A 25125-nucleotide genomic window follows, 5' to 3' on the forward strand; every position below is an offset into this window, starting at 1 on the left:
GTTGTTGCACGGTATTATTGTTAGCTGTTTTGCGGTGCACGGTATTATTGTTAGCCTATATCAAATTCAAAACAAACCCATTTTGATGACTCAGGCAAAAAAATGAAAAATATGAAATATTTAATCTATCATTATATCAATATATCAAAATATGAAATATTTTGCCGTGGTGATGAAGATTAAGCTATTGAAAAACAGTACAGGTAACACTGCAGTCTATGCTGGTTCTTAAAGCAAAAACAATATGCGCTAAATTCACCTTGGGATCATCTGATTGAAAGTAATAGCAAATATGGTCAACTAAAGTTAAGTCAGAAATTAGAAAAGCATTATTTGTTTGCATATCTCATCTGGTTATTTGTTAACTTATAATACAGTGACATCCGTATGCTTTAAGTGTCACTCATGGGGCTATTGTATCTTATTTAGGTTTGAATAAAATAAGGTTTTATAATGTAATGATGAGAAACAGTAGCTATGTGGGCACCACTGAGTGAGTATGTGGGTTTGGCTCTCGCTCCAGTGTTCTTAAAGACCTGCAATAACCCAGAAGAAAGCATCTCCTTTAATTAGTCGTGCTGCTTTATCCAAACTGCTCACACCCACAAGAGCCGTGAGAGCTCATAGAGAGACCACCACCTCCTCCTCCTCCATCCTGCCGCATATGCTGCCTAATGAGCCCCCCTACCGTGATCTTATCCCTGCTTCTGAAAATCAGATGCTCAATGCAGGCAATGGGTTGCAAATCACCAAACAGAAGAAATTCTATTTGTGGTAAATGGGCTTAGAGATGCCGGACGTGACTAAACAAGCCTGGTTATTGGGAACAGAAAAAGGCATGACTCTTTGTAGTGCAGGGACTGTGGGTGTAGAAAGGGGTTTCATTAAATTCTGTCTGCCAGCACGTTATTAGATCTGAGCCGGTTTGAGGCTATTGGTGTTGAGACTTATCACTATGGCTCAAAGAGGAGCTTTACTGCAAAAGTAGACCGCATAGGCTTGTATAGATAAGTCGGACTGTATCTACTGTAGCTGCATTGCTAGAAATGCTGCCACGTGGATTAGGTTGATGTGGCAATGCATGAAATGACAGTATCATTACAGCGTCAAAGGTCAGGCATTCCTCTTTTCCCAGACTACAAAAGAGCTGTCCTGATTTGTGCGCACATATTCAGCAGGTTAGTCCAGAAGTGTTGTGTGTGATGTGTCCTCAACAATGCACCTCATGCATAATTCAGGTAGAATATGCAAAAACTGTAGGCAGGGTTCACTTTGCTATTAAATAACACCAGGATGAAATATTTAACACACCATAATGACACTCCTGGAAGTCTGTTCCCATGCAGAGAAGGCAAAAATTTACAGTTTTTACTTGTTTCTTGTAGTTTCCTGCTTCTCAGATCTTTCCTTTAAGATGTCATACTAGAAATGTCATGTGAAGACATTTGGACTGTGCTCAGATTTGCCAAGATACAAAAGTTTGCAATCAAAAGTCAGAGATTTTAGTATGATTTTAGTATGTAATTTAATTTATTTTTCATTTTATTCTGTTATTGTATATAAACATTTATTTATTTATTTCTGCTAAGGAAATTTAGGAGTAACATCTGACAAGTTGATATTCAAATGAAATGTAATGAATTCTTGCATATTAAATAGCCTCTTAGTAGCTTCTGTTGTTATAAATTTCTTCTGCATTGTTTAAAAAAAAAAAAGTATATGAATTGAATTGTGTGTAATGCAAAACAATTATACATGTTTTGTGTATTATTATTATTATTATAAATATAATTTTCTATACAAAATCAATTATACCTATCTATGAGGTTTCAGAAATAATATAAATTACAAAATAAATGCAAATCTAAATGTTTTCATTTCATTGCAGAAATGAAAAGAGCAATTGGTATAAACCATTTTCATCTATTGTCCTTATTTAAAAATTGGGAAAATAAATTTAATATATTGATCTTGGTGAAATCCACTTGAACTGTTATAGGATTCTCTCTCCTGTCCAGAGGCAATAACAGGGAAATCTCCTCTACATATGATCTCAAATCACTTATTGATCTATAAACTAGAAAAAAATATATCTTGAGAGATGCTTTCATTATCTTTGTGCACTAAAACAATCATTCAAAGGTAACCAATAATCACAATGCTTCAGAACAAATAGATGCCTGAATGACTCTGATACTCTAGAGAAGCAAATTTCCTGCTTTATCAAAATGTCTATCAGTGTAATGATGATGGTATTATAGTTGCTAATCCATATGGCGTCAAGATTGGATTTCTAAAGTAATTATGTCTGCTGCTTTGATTTTGGCTTTGCATTGAGAAGACATGCTGAACTGCTGTACTGTTCTAGGGTCAGAAAAAATTGTTGTTTGAATATGTACTTAACTTGAAATTTAATCTTTAATGCTTTGATTTCAGTAATTACGTTTCACAGCATGACAGATGTTATAACTGCCCCTTGAGCTGCTCTGTGACCACATTTCCGTATCTCCATAACAAGCAAGGACTCAGAGAGAAAGCGTATTAGTCACAGTTTATAGAGAACCAAGGAGCATTTACTTCAGGGAGGCATTTATAAATGGGATGAGGCATTAAATAGGTCAACATTTCATCCTGGGCTATTTATTTAGTGTGAATATGTGTAGTCCAGTTATTTGAAGATATTTCATAATGCAAGGATGTTTCGCAAGGATGCATTAAATTAATCAAAAGTGACATTAAATACATAAAGTTAAGAAAGATTTCTGTTTCAAATGAATGCTGTTCAAAAGAACAAAGTCCGAAAAAATAAAAAAATCAAACAAACCCAGAGTAATGATGCATCACAGGAATATGTTACATTTTAAAACAATTTTAAATTTTAATAACATTTCACAATATTATAATTTTTACAGTATTTTTTGGAGCAAATAAATGCAGCCTTGGTGTCCTGAATATCTGTGTTGTGAGTCAAGTATGTCTGACCATTGTGTCTAGACTGCAAAGGAATGGTGAAAGATCACTTTTGCAGTCTTTAGATGGGCTTCTAGTATCACACTCCAAGTTTGAGTTGGAAGGAAACCCAAGATTTATCGCCCGTCTTTCTGCAGAGCTCCAACAATCACTTGTGTGTTCTAGTCCACTAATCTGTAATTACATTCAGTCAATGATGGTTTTACTGAGCACAAGCTTATAAACACGGCATTAGGTTTGATGTCTATTATGCGTGTATCATGTGAGACACATATGGAAGGGTACATAGGTTATATTAGATGATTTATTACATTATTTATACATAGTTGGAGAATGAGTTTCAAGTAACAAGTAAATGTTCAGCTATTAGATTTATCTAACATTTGGTGGATGCGCAGTCTGTTTATCCAGATGTATGGACTATACACAACACTTTTTGTAGACTGTGCTATTATTATGCTCTATTATTTAGAGGAAGTTTTTATGTAAATATAAGTTCCTCAAACTAAACTTCAGCTGAAGTTACTTGGCGTACCTTTTCCTTAATCTTGCAACTGCATTTTGCAGCATTATTGAGTTTTAATGCTTGCCTGGTGTCTCCACATATTTGACTGTGAAATATTAAAGAGTTATGAATAACTCTCTAAGTAGCACACAGTTCTGTCAAAAATGGTATAAATGGCATAAACATGTTAAAGTTTGGGGTGTTTATAGTTTCAAAAAGTTCCACTTGAAACGGCAAGGTGCTCTTATAGGAGAAGTGTTCAGAAAGGAGATGCAAACTTTCCATCTGTCAACCCTTGACAAAGCCATAAACCTACTTAAATAGCTTGTTCTCCCTCAAGCAGAATGTTGTTTTGTTCACAAAAACATTGGTTGTGGTGTTACTCGCAGAGAGGTTGTTGCTGTGCAACATGCCACTTTGATATGTTGTATTACTGAGCAGATGTTGTTGTATTTGTGTGCAGGTTAAAGTGATGGTACGCGTATGTCCTTCATCGCCCGTCAGCGCAGCAGAGTCCAGCTCGTTCCTGAAGGTCGATTCTCGTAAGAAGCAGGTGACCATCATGGATCCAGCAGTTAATTCTCAGCAGAATCAAACTCAGAAATGTGGCAGCTCCAACCAGGTTCCTCCAAAGATGTTTGCATTTGATGCGGCCTTCTCCCATGATGCCTCTCAGGTGAGAGATAGTTACTACTTTTAAAGAGCAGGTCATATGGTATTTTAAAGTGTCCTAATATTGTGTTGGAGTCCCCGACAACAGGTTTAAATGCATCCAAGGTCATAAAACATTGTAATTTTCTCAGAATATACATTTAATATTAGAATAATTTTTCAATGATGTCGAAACGATTCGTTCGAAGCAGTTCTGAGCTTAAGGTCTGTAAACCCCTCCCTTCCATAAGCCTACTCTGCTCTGATTGGTCAGCTGGCCAAGTCTGTTGTGATTGGTCTTTCCGTATACAATGCGTGTCGGAAACGAAACACCTATTACAATAATTATTTTTTTGCTCCGGAGGGTTACTTGTAAACAAAGATGCTATAAGGTTACAAAAATAGCATCGATATTGCCTTATCAATTCGAGCCCGAGTCCGAGGATGATACCGATGCAGTCGCTCAACGGAAACTCCATCGCAAGCACGACTTGATCAGGACGTTTCTCAGTGGTAAGTTTAAACTTTGTATGTGGTACTTTACGGGATATGACAGCAGATTTATTGCATTAATTATTATTATTTACTTATTTGAGGTGCACGTGTGGGAACTGTGTTAGTATGCCCAGTAAGGCTGAAAACACAGCGTCTTCTCGACATGATGTAAACACACTAACTAGCAGAAGTGTTTGTGGGCAGGTCAGAGTGTTCATACTTCACGGGCAGGCGGGGATTATGTAAAAGTATTATCTTGTGATGTATATAGGTAACAGACAGAAGATACAAAAATATGACGACTCGTTAAGTCGGTTCAGAGTCGACTCTTTCTTTTGAGAAACAATATCTTTATTTATCATGCCCTTTTTGATTAACATCCATATGACCTGCTCTTTAAAGTTTGTGGTAACCATTAAACATGCATTGTGTAATTTCTGCCACTAGTGTCACCAAATAGAATTGCAAAAACAATCGTTTCATTGTACAGCAGTGTTGGGCAGTAACGCGTTACTGTAATTTGATTACTTTTTTAGTAACGGAGTAATTTAATGCGTTATAATTTTCAAAATAGAAATTAGTGTTTGCAGCGTTGAGCAATGCAGTGCTGAAATGTGCGTGCTCACGAATCCTCTCATTATAACACACGAATTGTAGACACTATGAACAGAGATTTGTGAGATTGCGATGAACTGAGATGTCTTTTAGAGATTATAAATGCAGCGCTCTTTGCTGGCATTCTGCCTAACCATGCACGCAGCAGCTTGCTTTAGTTAAAAATAACAGTGTTCTGTGAATGTTGATGCTTTAATAACAGATATTTATCGGGAGCATGTATGCTGGGATTTCATAAATTTAATGGAGAAAAAAGTAATGTAACTAGTAATGTAACTAATTACTAATTACTTTTGAAATAAAGTAATCAGAACAGTAACGTGATTACTTTTAAAAGGAGTAATCAGTAATTTGATTACATTTTCAGAGTAACTTGCCCAACACTGTTGTACAAATCAACAATATGTTGTTAATACAGGGACAGTCCCTCTGGAGCAGCCTGAGGTTCCTCACAATGCTGATTAAGGCTAAAGGCAAAATGGCAGTTGTTTATATGTCACCCCTTATGGGATTTGTAAATACAAGGTTACCAACCCAGATCTTTAACCACAAAGCATGAATGGGTAGTTGATAAAACAAGGACAGAAGATTTTTTGTTTGTTTGTTTGTTTTTTTGCACATGTTTTGTCTTAATGTCCAAGTAAAATATCTTTAAAAAATAATTTACATTAAAATGTATTCATTTAGCAGACACTTTTATTCAAAATGATTTTTACATGAAATAGCAAAAAATAAAATTAAGTGAAAAAACTGCTTTATCACACTTTTATCAAAGTTACAGTACATTCTCAAAAAAAAACAAGTCTTCTCAAGTAAATTTATTTTGTTTATATATTTTAGATAATTTTTATCGAAAACAAGTTAGAAAAAAAACCAATCAAAAATCCTTTATTTAATTTAAGTCATGCATTTTTTTTTTCTTTTAGTTATTTTTGCAGTGCTTGAATTTGATTGGCTGTTCTCTGTTTCCTGGCAGGCAGAGGTTTGTGCAGGAACTGTGGCTGAGGTCATCCAGTCTGTAGTCAATGGAGCAGACGGCTGTGTATTTTGTTTCGGACACTCCAAACTAGGTAAGAGACAATTTGAGATTAGTGTCTTTTTAATAAATCAGCATACTATATTTCAGCATCTCTTTAATATATCAGCCCATCACAAAGAAAAGTGCTTCAATTGGCCTTTACTAATACCTTGCAAGTGCCTTTTCAGGCAGAAATTTTTCTTGCCTTTGTAATAAACATCAGACTGTCATAATGTAATGTTACTATCTCCATCTCTCAGATGTGTTTCTGTCAGGACCACTATCGTCAAAGATGATTGACAATTAGCATACAGTTTGGATTGGCGGTATGGTTCCGTTCTGGGCAAGAACTCCCTGCGCATCCATGCAGCCTAGCATGGATGAGAGCAGGGAGAGCAGTGATAACCCCCCCAGCGTAAACAGAACAGAACCAACATAAATGTATTGCAGATATCATTAAAGTTCAATAATGTTATGTACACATTTTAGAATTAGTCTGATTCAAAGGAGAATCAGAAGGCTGAATCCCGACTGACAGAGGAGGAGTTGGGGATGGAGGAGGGTAATTAGCTATTGAGCAATGCGAAAACTGCTGATAATACTGAGGGACCTTATATATGAATGCTTAGATAGGTGTCGTATTCCCATAGGTTGATGGGGATCAGCTGAGAGTCAGCTGATGCAAGCTTGACTAATGTGACCTGCCAGAACTAACGCTACGCTAGATTTTATGTTCAGTAACATACTCAACCGTTTACATCCTGTGAATTAGATGGAATTAGTTTCATAGCACACATGGCAGACTACAAGATGATCTCACCCTATTTTGCCGGCTTTGTCCATTGTTGTTTCTGGAAGATTAGTGTAAAAATTAACCAGCCGTTTGCTTAGAAAACAATGGAAAAATGCCACTGTGGTTGCTGGTCAGTGATTTGATGACAGCGTGTAATGCCTCAGATGCCTTGTTTCCATTAACCTTTACTTGAAAACCAAAGACCGGCTCATACATCATTTTACGGTGATTTAATTGGTCAGCCGCGCAAAGCAAAATAACTAGCCATAATAACCCCGAGACTGGTGTGTTAGTGCTTTGAAAGTAATTACCTTGGACATTTGGCTTGAAAAGGTGGTTGTATAAAACAAGAAACAAAAGAATCATGGTGACCTCGAGTGGTGCAACGAGCCAACCCCTGGTCACCATTGTGCTTAAGTGCATGAATACCTAAGATGCAATCTTTTGAGATGTATCAGGCTTGAACACAGAGATTTGTTTTTGACCTTCAAATCAACTAGAGAGCGAAATATTAATCTTACATAATACTCCCTGACCTCTAGATCCTGTATGTCATGCTGGTTGTGAGGATGCACAGGTCCGTATGGTGAACATTAAAATACTGTAGCAGTATTCTGGCATGAAGCTTTATCTCCTGTCCTGAAACTGCTTGATCAGCCCGGAGGCTTATTTTATGCTTTATTGCAATAAGTCAGAATGCATAAAATTGAAGGACAAGTTGAAGCCTGTAATGGATTTGTGTGTATAAAATTTTGAAGAGAGATGCTGTAGTAATTGAGTCTTATAAGCGCTGCCTTCCCATCATGCCACTCTCCATCCAGTCTGATTGAATTACTGACTCTCAGTCCATCTGCGACGGAGCATCCGTCTTATTTTCCACCTGGAAGTAAAAGCCCAGCAACTTTAATTGATGTGAAAGACCATTTTCAGCAGAGCATGTTTGATATGTTACAGTCAGGATATAAAATAAATAATGCAATTAAAAAGAAAACGCATCAAAACAAATAATAAGAAAAAATAAATATAATTAAAAGTACTTCAATTATAAATAATGAATTAGATAAATGAAAATAAATGTAATCATATAACTATGTATGCACTTTTAGTAATGCTTTTTCTATTATTTGTTTTTAGTAGATTTAATGCAGTGTAATCTTGATGACAAATTATATGTTAGCTAGGTGGACAGGTATTTCACATCATAGCTGTATTTGGAAATATAGTAAATATGTAGCATGTATTTTAGCACGCTGTATTGAACCAATCAATATCCAGAAGTGTTTTATTGCCATCTGCAACTAAATGATTACTTTTTTATACCATTGTGTTAGTGTAGTCCTCATAATTTACATTTACCTCTTAAATGTTTTTACTTTCAGTGGTGGAATCAGTATTGTTATTGTAAACTAAAACTAAATCATTTTTTTTCTTTAATTAAAATAAAGCTGAAATTAAATAAAATATAAATATTAGATGAAAACCTAAACTTAAAAACCTTACAATTAACTAAACTAAAATACATTGAAGTACTAAAATTACAACAACAAAAAAATCTAAATAGAAATATTGAAAAATACAAAAAACTAATAAAAACGACAAAAGCACATAAAAATTACTAAAACCAACTAAAATTAAAGTGAAAACTGCAAATATAACAATAAAAGCTCATTTAAAATATGAAAAAAAATGCTATAATAGTATATAAATAATACTAAAATAGTACTGGGTGGGAAAATATTGTAATGGACCAGGATATAAAGGTATATTGATAAAGTTGTTTCATCCTGTAAAGTTTTTGATCCAGTTTTGCCATGAGCAGCTCCACCTGCCACAATAGTACAACACCTTCTTAAACATGAAAGTGCTACTTTTTAGAATTACCATCTTTTTAAAAACAAAGTATGAAAAATCTGCCTCAGGTGTGTCATATTAAATCATGAATAAATGTATTATCTGCTGCATCTGCACCATTGCAGAATTGGCTTGTTTTTTATGAACTGTTGTGATGTTTGAATTGCTGTGCGTATTTGTCCTATTTCAGCAGATATTATCTCTGATTCCTGTTTCTGTTTTCTCTTTCTTGCTCTCTTTCCCACCCAAACTGGAGGAATCCGTCTTTTGAAGTTCAGTCTGATCTGAATGTGTGCTGTGACATATGGCGTTGTTTAGTGGCCCCTTTCATGTCAACAGCACGGTTATTTATGCATGTGACTGTGTTTGAGGGCAATGTCCAGAAATGAATCCAGGGACGCTGCCAATCAACAGGCTGTTGTTCTGGTTCTGGTCCTGCGGGTGAACCTGCGTTTAATGCCCAGTGCTGCCCACACGGCGTATGTGCTTACTCAACCACACTAAGACAATATGCATATGGGAAATGTCAGCAGACTGTCAAACCAAGGGCTTTTCTGGAAATAAAAACCCATTTAAGGCAGACAAAACATTCTTGTGATTAGGCACGGTACATTTTCCGACTATATTTCTAAGCGTGATTATGCTAATCTTGTCGGTTTTCCAGCTTTAATGGATTTTAAATTTTATTGGAATGTGTTTGTCTTGCGTGTGTGTGACATCTGTCACTGTGGTTTATGCCAGAGTGCTGGTCTGCAAGCTAACTATCATATTAGAAAGTGTGAAGTAGACCATACGTACTGGCGTAATGCACCATGGCTTTTAGCACCTGACCTATTTTAACTCTACCGTTTTGAAAGGCCTGCCAATCATCATAAACCAAGAAATGTGATTGTATGCAAAGCGATCCATCGCCAACTCGATTCTCGATCTGGTCGCAGGCAAATCCTACACTATGATCGGCAAGGACGACTCCATGCAGAGTTTAGGGATCATCCCGTGTGCCATCTCCTGGCTCTTCAAACTGATCAACGAGTGCAAGGAAAAGACAGGCGCACGTTTCTCCGTACGAGTGTCAGCTGTGGAGGTCTGGGGAAAAGACGAGAACCTGAAAGATCTGTTGTCGGAGGTGGCGACAGGCAGTTTGCAGGACGGTCAGTCTCCAGGAGTCTACCTCTGCGAGGACCCCATCTGTGGGATGCAGGTAAAATAATCGTTCTGATCATTAATGTTGTTCAAATTTCTTGAATTATACAGTATATTGTTCATGATATATGTGACCCTGGACCACAAAACCAGTCATAAGGGTCAATTTTTTGAAATTGAGATTTATACATCATCTGAAAGCTGAATGAAGAAGCTTTCCATTGATGTATGGTTTGTTAGGACAGGACAATATTTGGTCGAGATACAACTATTTGAAAATCTGGAATCTGAGGGTGCAAAAAAATCAAAATATTGAGAAAATCTCCTTTAAAGTTGTCCAAATGAAGTTCTTAGCAATGCATATTACTAATCAAAAATTAAGTTTTAATATATTTACGGTAAGAAATTTACTAAATATCTTCATGGAACATGATCTCTTTACTTAATATCCTAATGATTTTTGGCATAAAAGAAAAATCTATAATTTTGACCAATACAATGTATTTTTGGCTATTGCTACAAATATACCCCAGCGACTTAAAGACTGGTTTTGTGCTCCAGGGTCACATATGTGCAGTATATTGTTGATTGATATTAAAATACTGTGAAAATCTCAGTATATCCATTTCATTCAAATGTCATTATGACGTAAATAACATAAGTAACATTAAGATGAAGTGTGTAATTTTTTACAATGTTTACATTTCTATCCGATCTTAATATGATACTATAAATCAGCCTTTTTGTTTTTTTCTGAAAAATGTAAAAACTGTGGCACTATAAAAAAAGCAATGTTGTCTCAACCAATGCTGTTGGGTTTGCCGTGGGGTTTAGATACTATTATAGTATAGTAGCTTTTATTTTTATATTTTCAGTTTTCACTTTAATTTTATTTTGTTATGTGCTTATTATTTATTTATTTATAAACATTTCTACATGGCTTTAATTAATTTGAGTACTTAAGCTTATTTATTTCAGGAGTTGCCAAAGCAACATTATTTTATTTTATTTTTTGATTTTTAACAGTTTTGGCTTTAGTTAACAATAACAACACTGTTTAGGGTGGGACTTTCTGTTTGCCTGACCATTGGTAGTGTTTTGACACCTGTTTGAAAACAGTCTATTTTGCTATTCTGTTTGTTAGTGATGTAGAATGATGCCAAAAATTCATGTTTTTCTTTTTATTGCTGATTCTCTCTAAAATGGTAACAAATAACTATTTTGAAATTAGAAAAAAAAGTTTAACAATATTGGCACACTTTTTGCCTTATTCTGGGAATACCCCCAGTGTAAAAACAAAAAAACAAAAAACAAGCATGACAATCAGCTTCCAATAAAGATGGCATTGTTGAGAAAAATGCTAATACATGATGAGAGGATTAGTCGAGCAGAGGCAACCCCTGTCTCTGTAATCCTCAGACATGTGCACTAATCTCATCTTGGACTGATACCTCACAGCAATGGATTGTAATGCCCTCACTTCTCCTGTTCCTGTGACAGTCAACCTTATCACACAGAGCCGGCTTCAGACGTGATACCCAAGGCCGTGCTGACATGATTATTGCCAAATAACAAACAGAAGAATTTCTTTATAGATATTAAGATGTAGCTGAACTGACAGCGTTTTAATGCTTTCTTTTATTTTCTGTAGTATTGTTAATAGTGGTCGACCAATATGGATTTTTTTGAAAGCCAGTGCCAATATCTTACGAGAACAGGGTGGCATAAAACAACAAACAAGCAGATATATACTTTAGACAGAAACTTCTTGTAATCCTATTATAGTATTTTTCACAAAGTCAAAAAGGTCTTGGTGCTGTCAAAGTAAAAGTCTGACTGCTGGCACTCATCAGCCAAACAGTAAAACTTTGCAGCCGATGAGATAATACAATTGTTAAATATCAGCCCATTTATCTACCTTGGCATTATTTCAGTAGACCACTAATTGTTAAATTGCCATGTTTGGAGTACAAATTCAGTATTGCTTCTCATACCAAATGTTTTTTTTAGCCAAAACTGTGCAATAAAATTCACATTTGCATCCTTGGTGTTTTTCACAGTTACAGAATCAGAGTGAGTTGCGTGCTCCTACGGCTGAGAAGGCCGCTTTCTTCTTGGATGCTGCCATTGCTGCACGTTACAGCAGTAAACCAGACTACGACGAAGAGGAGCACCGTAACTCTCACATGCTCTTCACCCTACACGTCTACCAGTATCGAATGGAAAAGACCGGCAAGGGTGGAAGTGAGTATCATTATAGGTTAGACAGAGTTTAAGTAGAAACTCAATATGAACTAGAGCAGAGGTTCTCAACTGGTTTTCGGTCCGTGACCTATTTTTTTAGGTTCCAAAATGTTGGCTATTGCTGGTTAACCTTGTTAAAATACTTTTATGATGGACACCAGTATCTTCAGCTGTACTAGTCTTATCAGCAGTATCTGCTCTCTTCCACGGTTGATTTCGAACTTTCTCATTATACTTCCAAATGTTGCCTGTGTGGTTTATAAATAGTCTGCTGCTGATAATCTTTGAGAGGGGTGTGATAACAGACAAAGAAACTGCCATTGTTAATGTGAGATGTACAATCTGATCTAAAAGCTGTCAAGCTAAAACTAGCTATTTCTGGAGAACAGTGCTAATTTCTCTTATCACAAAATACATTTCTGTTTGGCACAAGCGAGTCCTGCCTTTTTCTAAGAGTGAATAGAAAGTAAAACCAGATGTGTTAGCATGGGCTTTTAGGTTATTTGAGAAACTTGAATTACCTCCAAAATGAGCTAGTGTAAGCAGTGTCATGAAATCCACTCAGGATGTTTCCATGGCTAAGGTTAACTTACATAATAGAAACACAGAGAGATAGATATAATGTCACCATTTGAAATATAAGTTCATTAACCTCAGTGTTTTCACTAATAAGTTCCATTTCTCTTTATTAGTCTACCGTTAGGTTACAATAATACTTCATAATGGAATTAGATGCTCATCATGAGGTTTTCGACAGTTTCTTTACATTCTATTGCTTTACCATTTTCTTTGCAAGATTTATACTTTCTTACTTAAACTAAGTAGCTATTTAAATATTTAACTTAGTCAGAGGCACTACCTGTACTGTTACAAAACATACTGTATAATGCAGTGTCAAAATTGTATTTTCAAATCATATTTCACACACACACACACACACACACACACACACACACACACACACACACACACACACACACACACACACACACACACACACACACACACACACACACACACACACACACACACATATATGGAATTTTTACCTTTATGAGGGCATATTTTATATATACTACCATGCATGTATTTTACCAACAAATACATTAAAAATATTAATGTTATGAAACATTATTAATTTAAAATAACTCTTTTCTATTTGAATTTATTTAAAATGTAATTTATTCCTGTGATGCAAAGCTGCAACATTATTAGCAAACCCGTTGATTATGCCTTTTTTAGGATTTAAAGGAACAGCATTTATTTGAAATAGAAATCTTTTATATTGTTATAAATGTTAAACATTATAAAAGTGTCCTTGTTGAACAAAAGTATTCAAGTATTAAAAAAAAGTCTTACTAATGGTAGTGTAACATGTTACTACAGCTGAGTCATTTCAAATTGTCACTATGGTGCCTGAAGTATATAGTATATCATATGTTAGTTAAGAGAATGTTGAATAAAGAAAATGTTAGAAACTCCTATTAGAGTTTAGTTGTAAAATCTGACTCTCTGGCTCTTTTGCTTAGTGTCGGGAGGCAGGAGCCGACTGCACCTCATCGATCTAGGCAGCTGTGTTAAGGTTTTGAGCAAGACCCGTGACAGCACTACAGGACTCTGCCTCTCTCTGTCCGCTCTGGGCAATGTCATCTTAGCTTTAGTCAATGGCAGCAAGCACATCCCTTACAAGTAAGACTTTTACCTTTCACTTGACTCATCATATGATTTCAGTCAAAAACTCATTGGGTTAGACTTTTCAGTCTCATACAAATATGTTGTAACCACAACGTCAAGATTACGATTATACTGTTCTGGGTGAAGTCATTCACCAGTCGCTAAACTCATTAAAGATGCAACATGTTTAGCCTTCATATCTCCGCTTCATGCCATTAATTCTTCTCAAACACACCTCATATGAATAATATATATACAAACTGACATTTTCCAGCCTTTGATGTTAGCAATTATTTGTGGATTCTAATGCTACGTTGAATCTGCAGAGAGAATGTAACCTTTATCGCTCCTCAGGGTAATAGCTAAGTGAATTAGCTTGTGCCAGGCAGCTATAGAGACAGATGCAGTTTCACATTCGCTGGGATTCATTGAACGTTCTTAACACAGACCATTTCTCTGCAACTGCTGTTTTATTTCTTTTAGCAGCATGTTAATTTGAGTTAAACAGACAACTTTGAGAAGGTGCAGTGTATCATCTAGCAGCATTTTTCCCAAAATTTGCAGCGCTTCCATTTAACTCCCTCAAGGCACGTTTGCATTTTTATGCCATGGCTCCCTAATTTAATCATGGCGAATTTACATTGCAGAGCATCATGGGGTTTAAGGCTGGATACGCAACAGCTCTTGAGAGCTGAGATATAATTAGGATTTACAGCCTTTTAGGAGGAATGCAACATTTGCACAAGATAAATTGAATTAACATGCATCATAAATGAATATAAATCTACACAAGTCACTAATTTTAGATTTAATTAGTGCTAAATAATATTTTAGTTGCTTTTTATCTCTCTAATTGGATGACTTAACCTCTCTGATTTAATGCCAAATGTAGAATATTGTTCAGAATTATTATCAATTCATTGTTAATTATCGATTTTACACTAGAATGCATTGTCCAGTTTGTGGCATAATATTAGTAGCAATAACCAGAAACCATTCACATGTGTTGTGTAATAAGTGTTTACATATTTTGCCAAGGGGTGAATGTTATTTAATGGGATATCTCAGATAACTTTCTTTTTGTTACATCATGGCTAGTAAATTGTGCTTGTATAATTTGTGCTTAGTTTTCATGTGATAACTGTTAATGACCACTTAAGATTGACTACACACTTCACTAACCATTTTTAAGAACATCATCCGACATTAAACAAATTAGAAAAGATTATCACTGTAATCACATTAATGTACACTCTGTTGTATTCTGTGACAATGTTTTGCTTTATAGTATAGGTCATTGATTTCTGAGAACTTACATGTGAATATTGTAATACTAGCTGACTCATCCTTGAAAAGCAGCTTTATATGTCACCTCTAATGGTTGCCATGGGGAAGGCAGACAGAACAGGAAATGCCAATTCCAGTCTCTCTTTCTCTGTAAAAAGAGACTGTCTGGCAGCCAAGGTTTTTTGAATCAGGGTCAGCAAATAAAATGCCCAAAAGGGTCTATCCATTCTTATCATTAAAGATTGTTACATTACACGATTAGACTGATTGCTAGAAGTGGCCCAGGTATTCATTGAAAAGGAGTTATTTCCACAAAGCCTTGATTTTTGAATGCATCCATTTTCCAAATACATTTTATTCTGAAAAGGTTAACTCATTTTACAAATCATGTTGCTTCACTTTTAATCATTTGGTTACACAACTATCATTTTGCCAATTTATGCTCTTCCATTTTTTGTTTGCAGAGATAGTAAGCTAACAATGCTGTTACGTGAGTCCCTGGGAAACATGAATTGTCGCACCACTATGATAGCCCACATTTCCTCGTCACCCAGCAATTTCTCAGAGACACTCTCTACCCTTCAAATCGCCTCTCGTGTTCTTAGGCTGAAGAAGAAGAAGGCTAAAGTAAGCGTGGTATGATACTCTCCTTCATTTTATTGAACTTTCTTTTAGCATAGAATGATTCACCATTGTATTTTATGTTTATTACTTTAAAATGCAGTTTTTTATTTTTGTTTTGTAGCAATACACATCCAGTTCCTCTGGTGGTGAGAGCTCATGTGAGGAAGGAAGAATGCGTCGTCCAACACAGCTGAGAACCATCCATTCTAGAAATGTTGTTGATTCAGAGATGCCCCTGCTACACCTCTCCAGTGACCCTGAAGAGTATTCCAGCAGCGAACAGTCATGTGACACAGTTATCTATGTAGGTCCAAATGGCTCAGCCCTCTCAGACAAAGAGCTAACAGACAACGAAGGTCCTCCAGAGTTTGTTCCTATAATCCCATCTCTACATAAAAATAAATCAGATCTTGGTAAGGCTTCTTTGACATCACAACCATCTCAACAGGTTGTAGCCCCACTAGTTCAAGCCTCACAGTCTGTCCAACCCTTGCAGACCATTAATCCGCAGCCACTCCCACCTTTGCCAGAGGAAGGTGCTGAGCCAGGTAAAAAGGAAAAAGACTGCCTTAAGTGCAACACTTTTGCAGAGCTCCAAGAGAGGCTGGACTGCATTGATGGAAGAGAAGAGGTTACGACATTCCCTTTTGAAGAAGTCCCTGCCAACAGAGCTGCCAAATTTGAGCCTGGCCATGGTCAAGTCGTTAAAGGGGGTCAGCAATCCAGTTCTCCCAAGAGGATCTCTGACCAGCAGCTGGAGGAGATCCGTGAGGTGGTTGAAGAAGCAGAGATCGCTCAGTCAATAATTGAAATCTTGACACAGTCTTCAACAGGCAGTTGTGGACTCTCCAGCAGCAGAAGTGTGACTGGCAGCAGCGGTATTGGGCAACTAACTCCTCTTCACAGAGCTAAGAGCTCCAGTTTACATGACAGCAAAGAATCCATCAGTGGTGGAAGCAGCAGTGAGAGTAAACCTCGTCCTATGGGCTCCCCACGGTTGGGCATTGCCAGTCTTACTAAAACCTCAGAGTACAAACCACCATCCTCTCCCTCTCAACGCTGCAAAGTGTACACCCAGAAAGGAATAATGCCTGGCACACCACCTCACTTCTCACATAATCTTAATAAAGACTCTAGAAAATCATCTACAGAGTCTTTGCTTAATCCTGAGTCTAGAACCTCTGCGGTGGGGATGAGCCCACAGGTCCTAAACAGATCTTCATCATCCAATAGCCTTGGATCAGCTGAGACACTGTGTGATGATGCTCCCCAGCTGCCTTTGGACAGTAAGAAAAATGTGAAGGACACCACAGCCACAGTTACGCTGGACCATCCTTTGGAACCCAGTGGAGAGGATGAGCTGGTGTTTACCCTTGTGGAAAAGCTGACAATTAGTGGGGTGATGAAAAATGGCAGACCAACCAGTATTATCAGCTTTAACAGTGACTGCTCGGTGCAGGCTATGACATCGGGTTCAAGACCTGTTAGTATAATTAGCAGCATGAGTGAAGACCTAGAACATTACACCACAGCTCCCTGCACTACCACCGCCACTATCTCACAAGTCAACATTGCTAAATTCCTGCCTCTCCGCAAGATAGAAGGGGATGCCCAAGCTAGTCATCGTTCCTCAATCAGCTCATGGCTGAGTGAAATGAGTGCTGGCAGTGATGGCGACCAGTCATGCCATAGTTTTGTTGCCCAACAGTGCTTTGGACAAGGTGAGGCAATAGCCGAAGACAGGCTTTTAGAAATTCAAGAAGAAGGTGATATAGACCCCGAGTCAAATGACCAAAAGAACTCAGACAAAGAGAGTGATTCCAATAAAACCGAAGTGAATGATAAAAACACAGCTAAACACAAACTAGACAAGCTGTCCTCAACCTCAAGTGGCTATGTTCCTTTTAAGACCAATATCACAACTCACCCATGTGCTGCTGTTAATCCAATAGTTGTGCAGGACTTACAAACAAAAACCCCTCTAGTCAAAGATCCCAAATCACCACCTGTTCCAATCTCAAGTGAGATCAATTTTGATGACCCTTGGATGAAAAGGGAGGGATGTGAAGAGACCAAGCCTTTGGAGATGGTCTGTGATATAAAGTCAGAGAAGAGAACATCTGAATCTGTAAAAAGGAAGTGGCAAGTTGACAAGCACAGCTCAAGTGAAGCAGCATGTTCCCTTGATTCAATGAACCGGGTGGTGGATGGCTGCGAGATGGTCTTCAATGCATCTGAAAGCATAATTCAAGTGTACTCTGCAGACATCCTCAGGACGGGTAGTCTCCCTCGTGCATGGCATCGCTTGAATAAGCAGGACGATCTGGAAGACCCTACATATCGTTACATGAGTGGAGAGTATAAAAGCCTTGGGGTTACCACTTCCACTCCCTGCAGTCCAAGAGCCACACTCGAAAGAAGAAGTTCAGCAGGGAGGCAAGGCATCTTTGCTCGTCAGAAAGGAATCCCACCATTGCCACCTGTAAGGAAGTCTAGCCTTGACCAGAGGAATCGAGCAAGTCCACAGCATAGTCCAGGAAATTCTCAGACACTAAACCAGCATCTGTCTTTCCTTGGCAGCACACCTGAAGACTTGGCCGGTAAACACAAAGGACCAAATGTAGAGAGCAGCAGACTCTTCAGTGCCAAACTTGAGCAGTTAGCAAACAGAACCAATTCCTTAGGGAGGTCTCATGAGGCACATTATGACTGTCATTCCTTAGAGAAGGCTGAGAGTTTGACCTCTCTAGGCTCTAAAGGAGGAGTTACAAAAGACAGTACAATGCCAAGGACAGGTAGGAGCATCACCCGTGGTTTGCTCTCATCACCTACCAATGGACCAAATGGTAATAATAATGCCACACAATTACCCAAAGCAAGTCAATCCAAAATCTCTGCAGTTAGCAAACTCCTTATGGCAAGTCCCAAAGCTCGAAGCTTATCAACCTCTTGCACAAAGACCCTAAGTTTCTCCACCAAGTCCCTCCCGCAGTCAGTAAACCGAAGCTCAAGTTTGCCTCCCAATGGAAAGAACCAGAACCAAAATTCATGGTCAACTCAGTCCTTAAGTCGCAGCAGGGGGACAGGGTTAGCATCTAAGCTACCTTTAAGAGCAGTGAATGGACGAATCTCTGAGCTCCTTCAAGGTAGCGCTAGCTCTCGTGCTGCCCAAGGACGAGGGGCTTCAGACACTGAGGAGAGAGGAGCAGCAGTCCAAGGAGAGGAAAGGCCGGTGGTCCATACTTTGCCCTCACCTTACAGTAAGATCACCGCCCCAAGAAGGCCTCACCGTTGCAGTAGCGGACATGCCAGTGACAACAGCAGTGTTCTAAGCGGAGAGCTTCCTCCAGCCATGGGAAAGACTGCTTTGTTCTACCACAGTTGCGGCAGCAGTGGCTATGAGAGTATGATACGAGACAGTGAGGCCACAGGAAGCACATCATCTGCTCAGGACTCGATGAGTGAAAACAGCAGCTCTGTCAGTGGTCGCAGGAGCCTTAAGAATTCAAAGAAAAGAAGTAATACAGGTAAGCAAATATCAGATGCCAAAAACGATGCTTCTTTTTGCTTAAAATCCATAATCCAACATAAAAAAGTATTTTACCACTTTTTGTTGTGTAATACAGTGGAAAATGTCAACATACTCCTGTCAGCTTGGTTAATGTACACAATGGGGAAAATAATTATTTGATCCCCTGCTGATTTTGTAAGTTTGACCTCTTACAAAGAAATGGTCTATACTTTTTATGGTAGGTTTATTTTAACGGACATAGACAGAATATAAACCAAAGAATCCAGAAAAAAAAACATTATATGAAGGTTATAAATTGATTTGCATTTCAGTGTGTCAAATAAGTATTTGATCCCCAAGCAAAACATGACTTAGTACTTGGTGGAGAAACCCTTATTGGCAAGCACAGAGGTAAGATGTTTCTTGTAGTTGGTCATCAGGTTTGCACACATGTCAGGAGGGATTTTGGTCCACTCCTCTTTATAGATTCTCTCTAAATCTTTAAGGTTTTTTGGGCTGTCACTTGGCAATTAAAAGTTTCAGCTCCCTCCACAGATTTTCTATAGGATTACAGTCTGCAGACTGGCTAGGCCACTCCATGACCTTAATGTGCTTCTTTTTGAGCCACTCCTTTGTTGCCTTGGCGGTATTTTGGGTCATTGTCATGCTGGAAGACCCATTCACAACCCATCTTCAGTGTTCTGACTGAGGGAAGGAAGTTCTCATTCAAGATTTTACGGTACATAGCCCTGTTCATCAGCCCCTCAATGCGTTGAAGTCGTCCTGTACCCTTAGCAGAGGGTCTTCTAGCTCATCCCAGCCTTGTGTAGGTCTACAGTCTTGTCCCTGACGTCCTTTGACAGCTTTTTTGGTCTTGCCCATGGTGATGGAGAGGTTGGAATGGAAGATACAGATTCTGTGGACAGGTGTCTTTTATACACATAATAAGCTGACATTAGGAGTACTTTCTTAAAGTGACAGGACTAATCTGTGTTCTACACGGCACATAACTAATCTGTGGGAGCAAGAATTCTTGCTGGTTGGTAGGGGATCAAATACTTATTTGACTCACTGAAATGCAAATCAGTTTTTAACCTTTATATAAACTGTTTTGTTCTGGATTGATATTCTGACTCTATCCATTAAAATAAACCTACCATAAAAATTATAGACCCTTCATTTCCTTGTAAGTGGGCAAACTTACAAAATCAGCAGGGGATCAAATAAATATTTTCCCCACTGTATATAATTCTTAATACACAAAACAAATGTCTTTGTGTGCGTCATATACAAATTACACATACATGTGGCATATGTTATTAATATGTCATAGAGTTTTAATATGAATTTTACACATGAAAAATTAAATATATGTAAAATATGTTGGAAATATAAATATAATATACCTATATTTATTTGTTTGTTTATTTATTTATTTTATTTTATTCTATGTGTGTAGTCTGCTTCTCAAGTCTGGCAAATGTATTTAATGGCTCATCGTGGAATCCATCTTTCTGCATTACAACAATTCAAAGATCTCAGTACAGTTAATGTAATCCCTAATGAATTGTGCTCAAGAAAATTTATTGTACTACAAAGCTTTCAGGACTCATTCCAGATTATAGTTGGAAGAAACAAAACTTTTTAAACAGCTCTGCTCCCCTCTACATGCTTGGATGATCTGTTATGATACTGACTGATAGCAGTTGCCAAACTTAGCTGTGGGTGGTCTTTCAATATTTAGTGCTGCATAAATTCCAGAATACACACCTCTTCTCTCATTTCCTCAGGCTAAGAATTTTACTCTATTTCTTGCCACCACAAACCTTTGCATGGTGAGAAAACTGAAAATGTAAATCATTTCTCAGACACAAAAGCTAGACCAGTACACGTTGAACCGCAAAGAAAAGTAGTATAGTAATTATGTTGTGAATACCTTATTTGAAAAGGCCTTTGCAAGGATATAAAAGCACAACCACAGTTAAAATTTACATCAACTGCCAACCGCCAACGTTCTTCTGAACTCAGAGCACTGTCTCTCCGAGGCAATGAGGGAAGACTGAAAAGTTGACCTTTTCGGTGCTGTTTTCAGACCAAATGACTAGCTGAAACACATTAATATGACCTTGTTCCTTGGTTCCAAATCAGATAACTTATCATCAGACCTGGAACTGTCAATTTCTTTGCAAATAGGGGAACTACTTCTGGCAAATTCCTTATTGTAGACTTGGTTCCTCCAGACTGTTCAGATAAGATACTGTCCTGCTATTATCTCAGTGCTCTTTTTCATTACACGGCTGCATCGAATTGGTAGGAGTGCGGCTCTGTGTAGGTTAAGCTTTGGCTCAGCACTGTAGCACACTTTGACACTTTTTTTTGTCTTTTCACTTGGTTTAATTATAAAACAACTCAAGATTGATAAAATGTGTTTACATAATGCTCATCACATGGTATTGTTTCATCCCTAGGGTCCCAGAGACGCCGTCTAATCCCTAACCTTACCTTAGACACCACTTCTCCCGTGAGAAAGCCGGTCATCAGTCCAGGAGTACGCTGGGTGGATGGTCCCCTCCGGCCAACACAGAGGGGTTTAGTTGAACCTTTCGAGATTAAGGTTTATGAGATTGATGATGTTGAACGTCTACAGAGGAGGCGGACCGTAGGCAATAAGGTAAGTGTTTTTACAGCAGTTCTTGTCAGTGGTTTAGAAAGATGTATCGCTTATTGTTGTTGTGCCCTCAGGAAGTGGTATACTTTAGTGCCAAACTGAAGATCTTAGAGCATCGGCAACAGAGAATCTCAGAGGTGCGGGCCAAGTACGATTGGCTGAAGAAGGAACTAGAGCAAACCAAACAACATCTGATGCTGGAGCCAGAGAAATGGACCACTGAATGTAAGTCATTTGCACACTTTGGGTTGATATCAATGGTACTATTTCTAGTCCAAGAAATTATCATATATGAACAAAATAAAATACATGGCAAAATTCACTAAATAGCTATGCAAACTGCAGGCATTGTAAAATATTTTTCAAGACAAAAGTATGAGTTTGGTGGGTTTAACTTCTGTCAGTTAACATCCGTTTCCTTCATTTTTGCAGTTGACCTTCAGCAGACGTTTGAAGTGGACTCTCTGGAGTACTTAGAAGCTCTGGAGTTTGTCACGGAACGACTGGAGAATCGGGTCAACTTCTGCAAAGCTCATCTGATGATGATCACATGCTTTGACATCTCCTGCCGGCGACGGTAAAAGATTCGCCAAGTATTATGGACAGTTGGAAGTGGAAAAGGCTCAGCAGGGTGTATGTGAGCAAGTTACAAAGTTCATCACTACAGTGATGGCTGAAATGATTGGGAAAATATAAAGGCTTAATATTTTTTCTAAAATGGATTTTGGTGGGGAACAGAAAACGCTGGACTTGGAGAGTTGACGAAAAGAAAAAAAACATTGTCCCACAAAGATGGATGAGCACTTTGGAACATTGGAGTCGTTGTTTGCGAAAATGGCTTGCTCGCTTGCTGTGAACAAAATAAATATATTGCCATATAAAAGAACAAATCGTTAAAGAAAATGAATGAAAACAGAACAAAAAGGACGACAAGTGCCTTGTGAACACTTCAATATCTTGGAAATCTATGGACAAAAATTCATATTTGTGTACAGATGGTGCTAGCTTAAAAAAAACATGCATACAAAAAAAAAAAGTTTAAAAAGTGACAAGAAAAAGAAAACACTGCTTGTTAAATTATGTGTTTAATCTCTGTCTCGGTATTTGTATTGTTATACACTAGTCACATTCAACATGAACTGTTACGTGTGTTTTATATTATTTTTTTGTATTCTTGGACACACTGAGACCACATAGAGCATTTCATATTCATGGAATAGCACAGCAGGACATCTCGAAGAATGGTTCTGGCATTGGCTCATTGATTTTTCACATCCCCTGCGGTTATGTTGGCATTTTCAGCAGTGTGACGCCTCGGGCTGGGCCACTCCAACGTGTCACGGTTGAGCGGCGAGAAGAATCCTCAGTCTGGCAGGACCAACAAGGATCTTTAATATCAATAATGCATCCCAACTTCTTGGGCATTTTTAAAACAACACTTCACAGTATAATTTTGTTCGTCAAATACAACTTTTGTCGAAATCGTCGAATTTAGTAAGTTGCATTGCATTCCAGATCATATTGGTGCATATGTCTGCTCATTGGCCTTCCCTCTATGTGGTCTCATTGTACGTGTGCTGACACTTTGGTATAAATCTGTTTATATATACAGTATATATATGGTGCTTGAGACAGTTTCAGCTCTAAACGTTTATAGATGAGTATATAGCCTGTTTCTGGTACTAGCTAAAGACTTCATATGCTTTTCCATTCCCGCTTCACTCCTCTTCCCTGCCCTGACCCTCGCCAAAGCAAAGGGGAGCGACATTCCTGCTGCCCTTTTGACCTTTTGGCATTGTAATGAATGAAGGATATTATTTATTTTTTACCTCAGGAGGCCTGTATGACAGAGATGCTTATATTCTATAATTTATTTAGCCTGCAAAGCACTATGCATTAAAATTGTACAGTAGCTAAATTCATGCCATATATATATATATATATAAAATATACTTCTATATTTCACTTTTGTTATTCTTTATATATTATATAGGTTTTGTTTTTGCATTTCTTTGAATACGCATCTATTGCCAAATCATGGGAGACGAGAGAACAAACAATTTCCATGTTTATTCACGAAATGTTTTTCATCACAAGCCGTCACATTCTTCAGCATCTGTGAATCGTTCAAGTAATGCATTGTGTGATATGCGGTACAATGTGAAACGAATATCGTCCTTAATGCGCTTTAATGTTCACGAACATGGTTGCGAAACTAAGGCCTTGCCTCCTTTCACTAATTCATGTGAATAGAAAGGAAAGGAGTTTGGCATTACAGATGGATGAGGGAAGATGAGAAAAGTTGTCAACATATTGCTTCATGTTAATACTGCGACAGTCGGCATGATTTCTTGTTCTATGAGGAAAAACACAGCCTGAATGAGAGTTTGATTGACATACGGATTGATGTAAATAAAGGATGTTTCAGAAGCTGCATTCTTTTTAAGATATTATCTCCATCTTAAAGAAGTGCACCTCCAAAAGCTGTTTGCTTTAGTGGCCACAGAGTTATGAGAGGAGAGGAGGTGGAATGAGACGTGTAATCCTGTCTATCTGTATCCTGACACTCATGAGGGTTCAAAAGATTTAGCAACAATAACGCGTTCTGGGAAAATATCCGGAAAAGTGTCATCTGTGCTGATCCAGACCAACTAGACGAACAAAAGACTTTTATTTCCGTGTATATACGTAGGTTTTCAGTAAGAAGCTCAGACACAAACTTTATTAATAATTAGATTTTTTTACACACCACTTGTTGTTTTACCACCAAAATGAAATCACTTCCTGAAGAATGATATTATTAACAAAAGCCAGTTCCTTGTACACTGTAAAAAATGACCGTGAATTTTACGGTAAAAGACTGTAAAAATGCTACAGTAAAAACCTGTTAAATGGTTAACGGTAAATTCCCCTTCTATATACGGTGAAAAACTGTATTGGACATTAATTTTACGGTAGTATACCGTTTTTGGACGTGAAAAGACCATATAATTTACAGTGAATAACCGTAAATTGACATTCCCAGAATTCCCTGCTTTACATTTCAAATTTGATGTTTTTTTTGTTGAAATAACTA

The 25125-nt window shown here is 37.7% G+C and overlaps 1 protein-coding gene across 1 annotated transcript in view; it reads left to right on the forward strand.

The window, feature by feature from the left end:
• The window catches only part of LOC107682227 (kinesin-like protein KIF26B), a gene marked incomplete at its 5' end in the record, with an annotated part of 30219 nt that extends 6252 nt beyond the window's left edge, over positions 1-23967 (forward strand). The window contains 10 exons of the mRNA XM_016478546.1: positions 3939-4151; positions 6213-6306; positions 9837-10099; positions 12102-12285; positions 13815-13974; positions 15711-15873; positions 15992-19397; positions 21850-22052; positions 22124-22274; positions 22482-23967. Coding sequence (XP_016334032.1) covers positions 3939-4151; positions 6213-6306; positions 9837-10099; positions 12102-12285; positions 13815-13974; positions 15711-15873; positions 15992-19397; positions 21850-22052; positions 22124-22274; positions 22482-22630 — 4986 coding nt within the window. The remainder of the gene's footprint in view (positions 1-3938; positions 4152-6212; positions 6307-9836; positions 10100-12101; positions 12286-13814; positions 13975-15710; positions 15874-15991; positions 19398-21849; positions 22053-22123; positions 22275-22481) is intronic.
• Between the last annotated feature and the right edge of the window lie 1158 nt (positions 23968-25125).

This window comes from Sinocyclocheilus anshuiensis, unplaced genomic scaffold, assembly GCF_001515605.1.
Source record: "Sinocyclocheilus anshuiensis isolate Anshui unplaced genomic scaffold, SAMN03320099.WGS_v1.1 scaffold1098, whole genome shotgun sequence".
Taxonomy (NCBI): Eukaryota; Metazoa; Chordata; class Actinopteri; order Cypriniformes; family Cyprinidae; genus Sinocyclocheilus; species Sinocyclocheilus anshuiensis.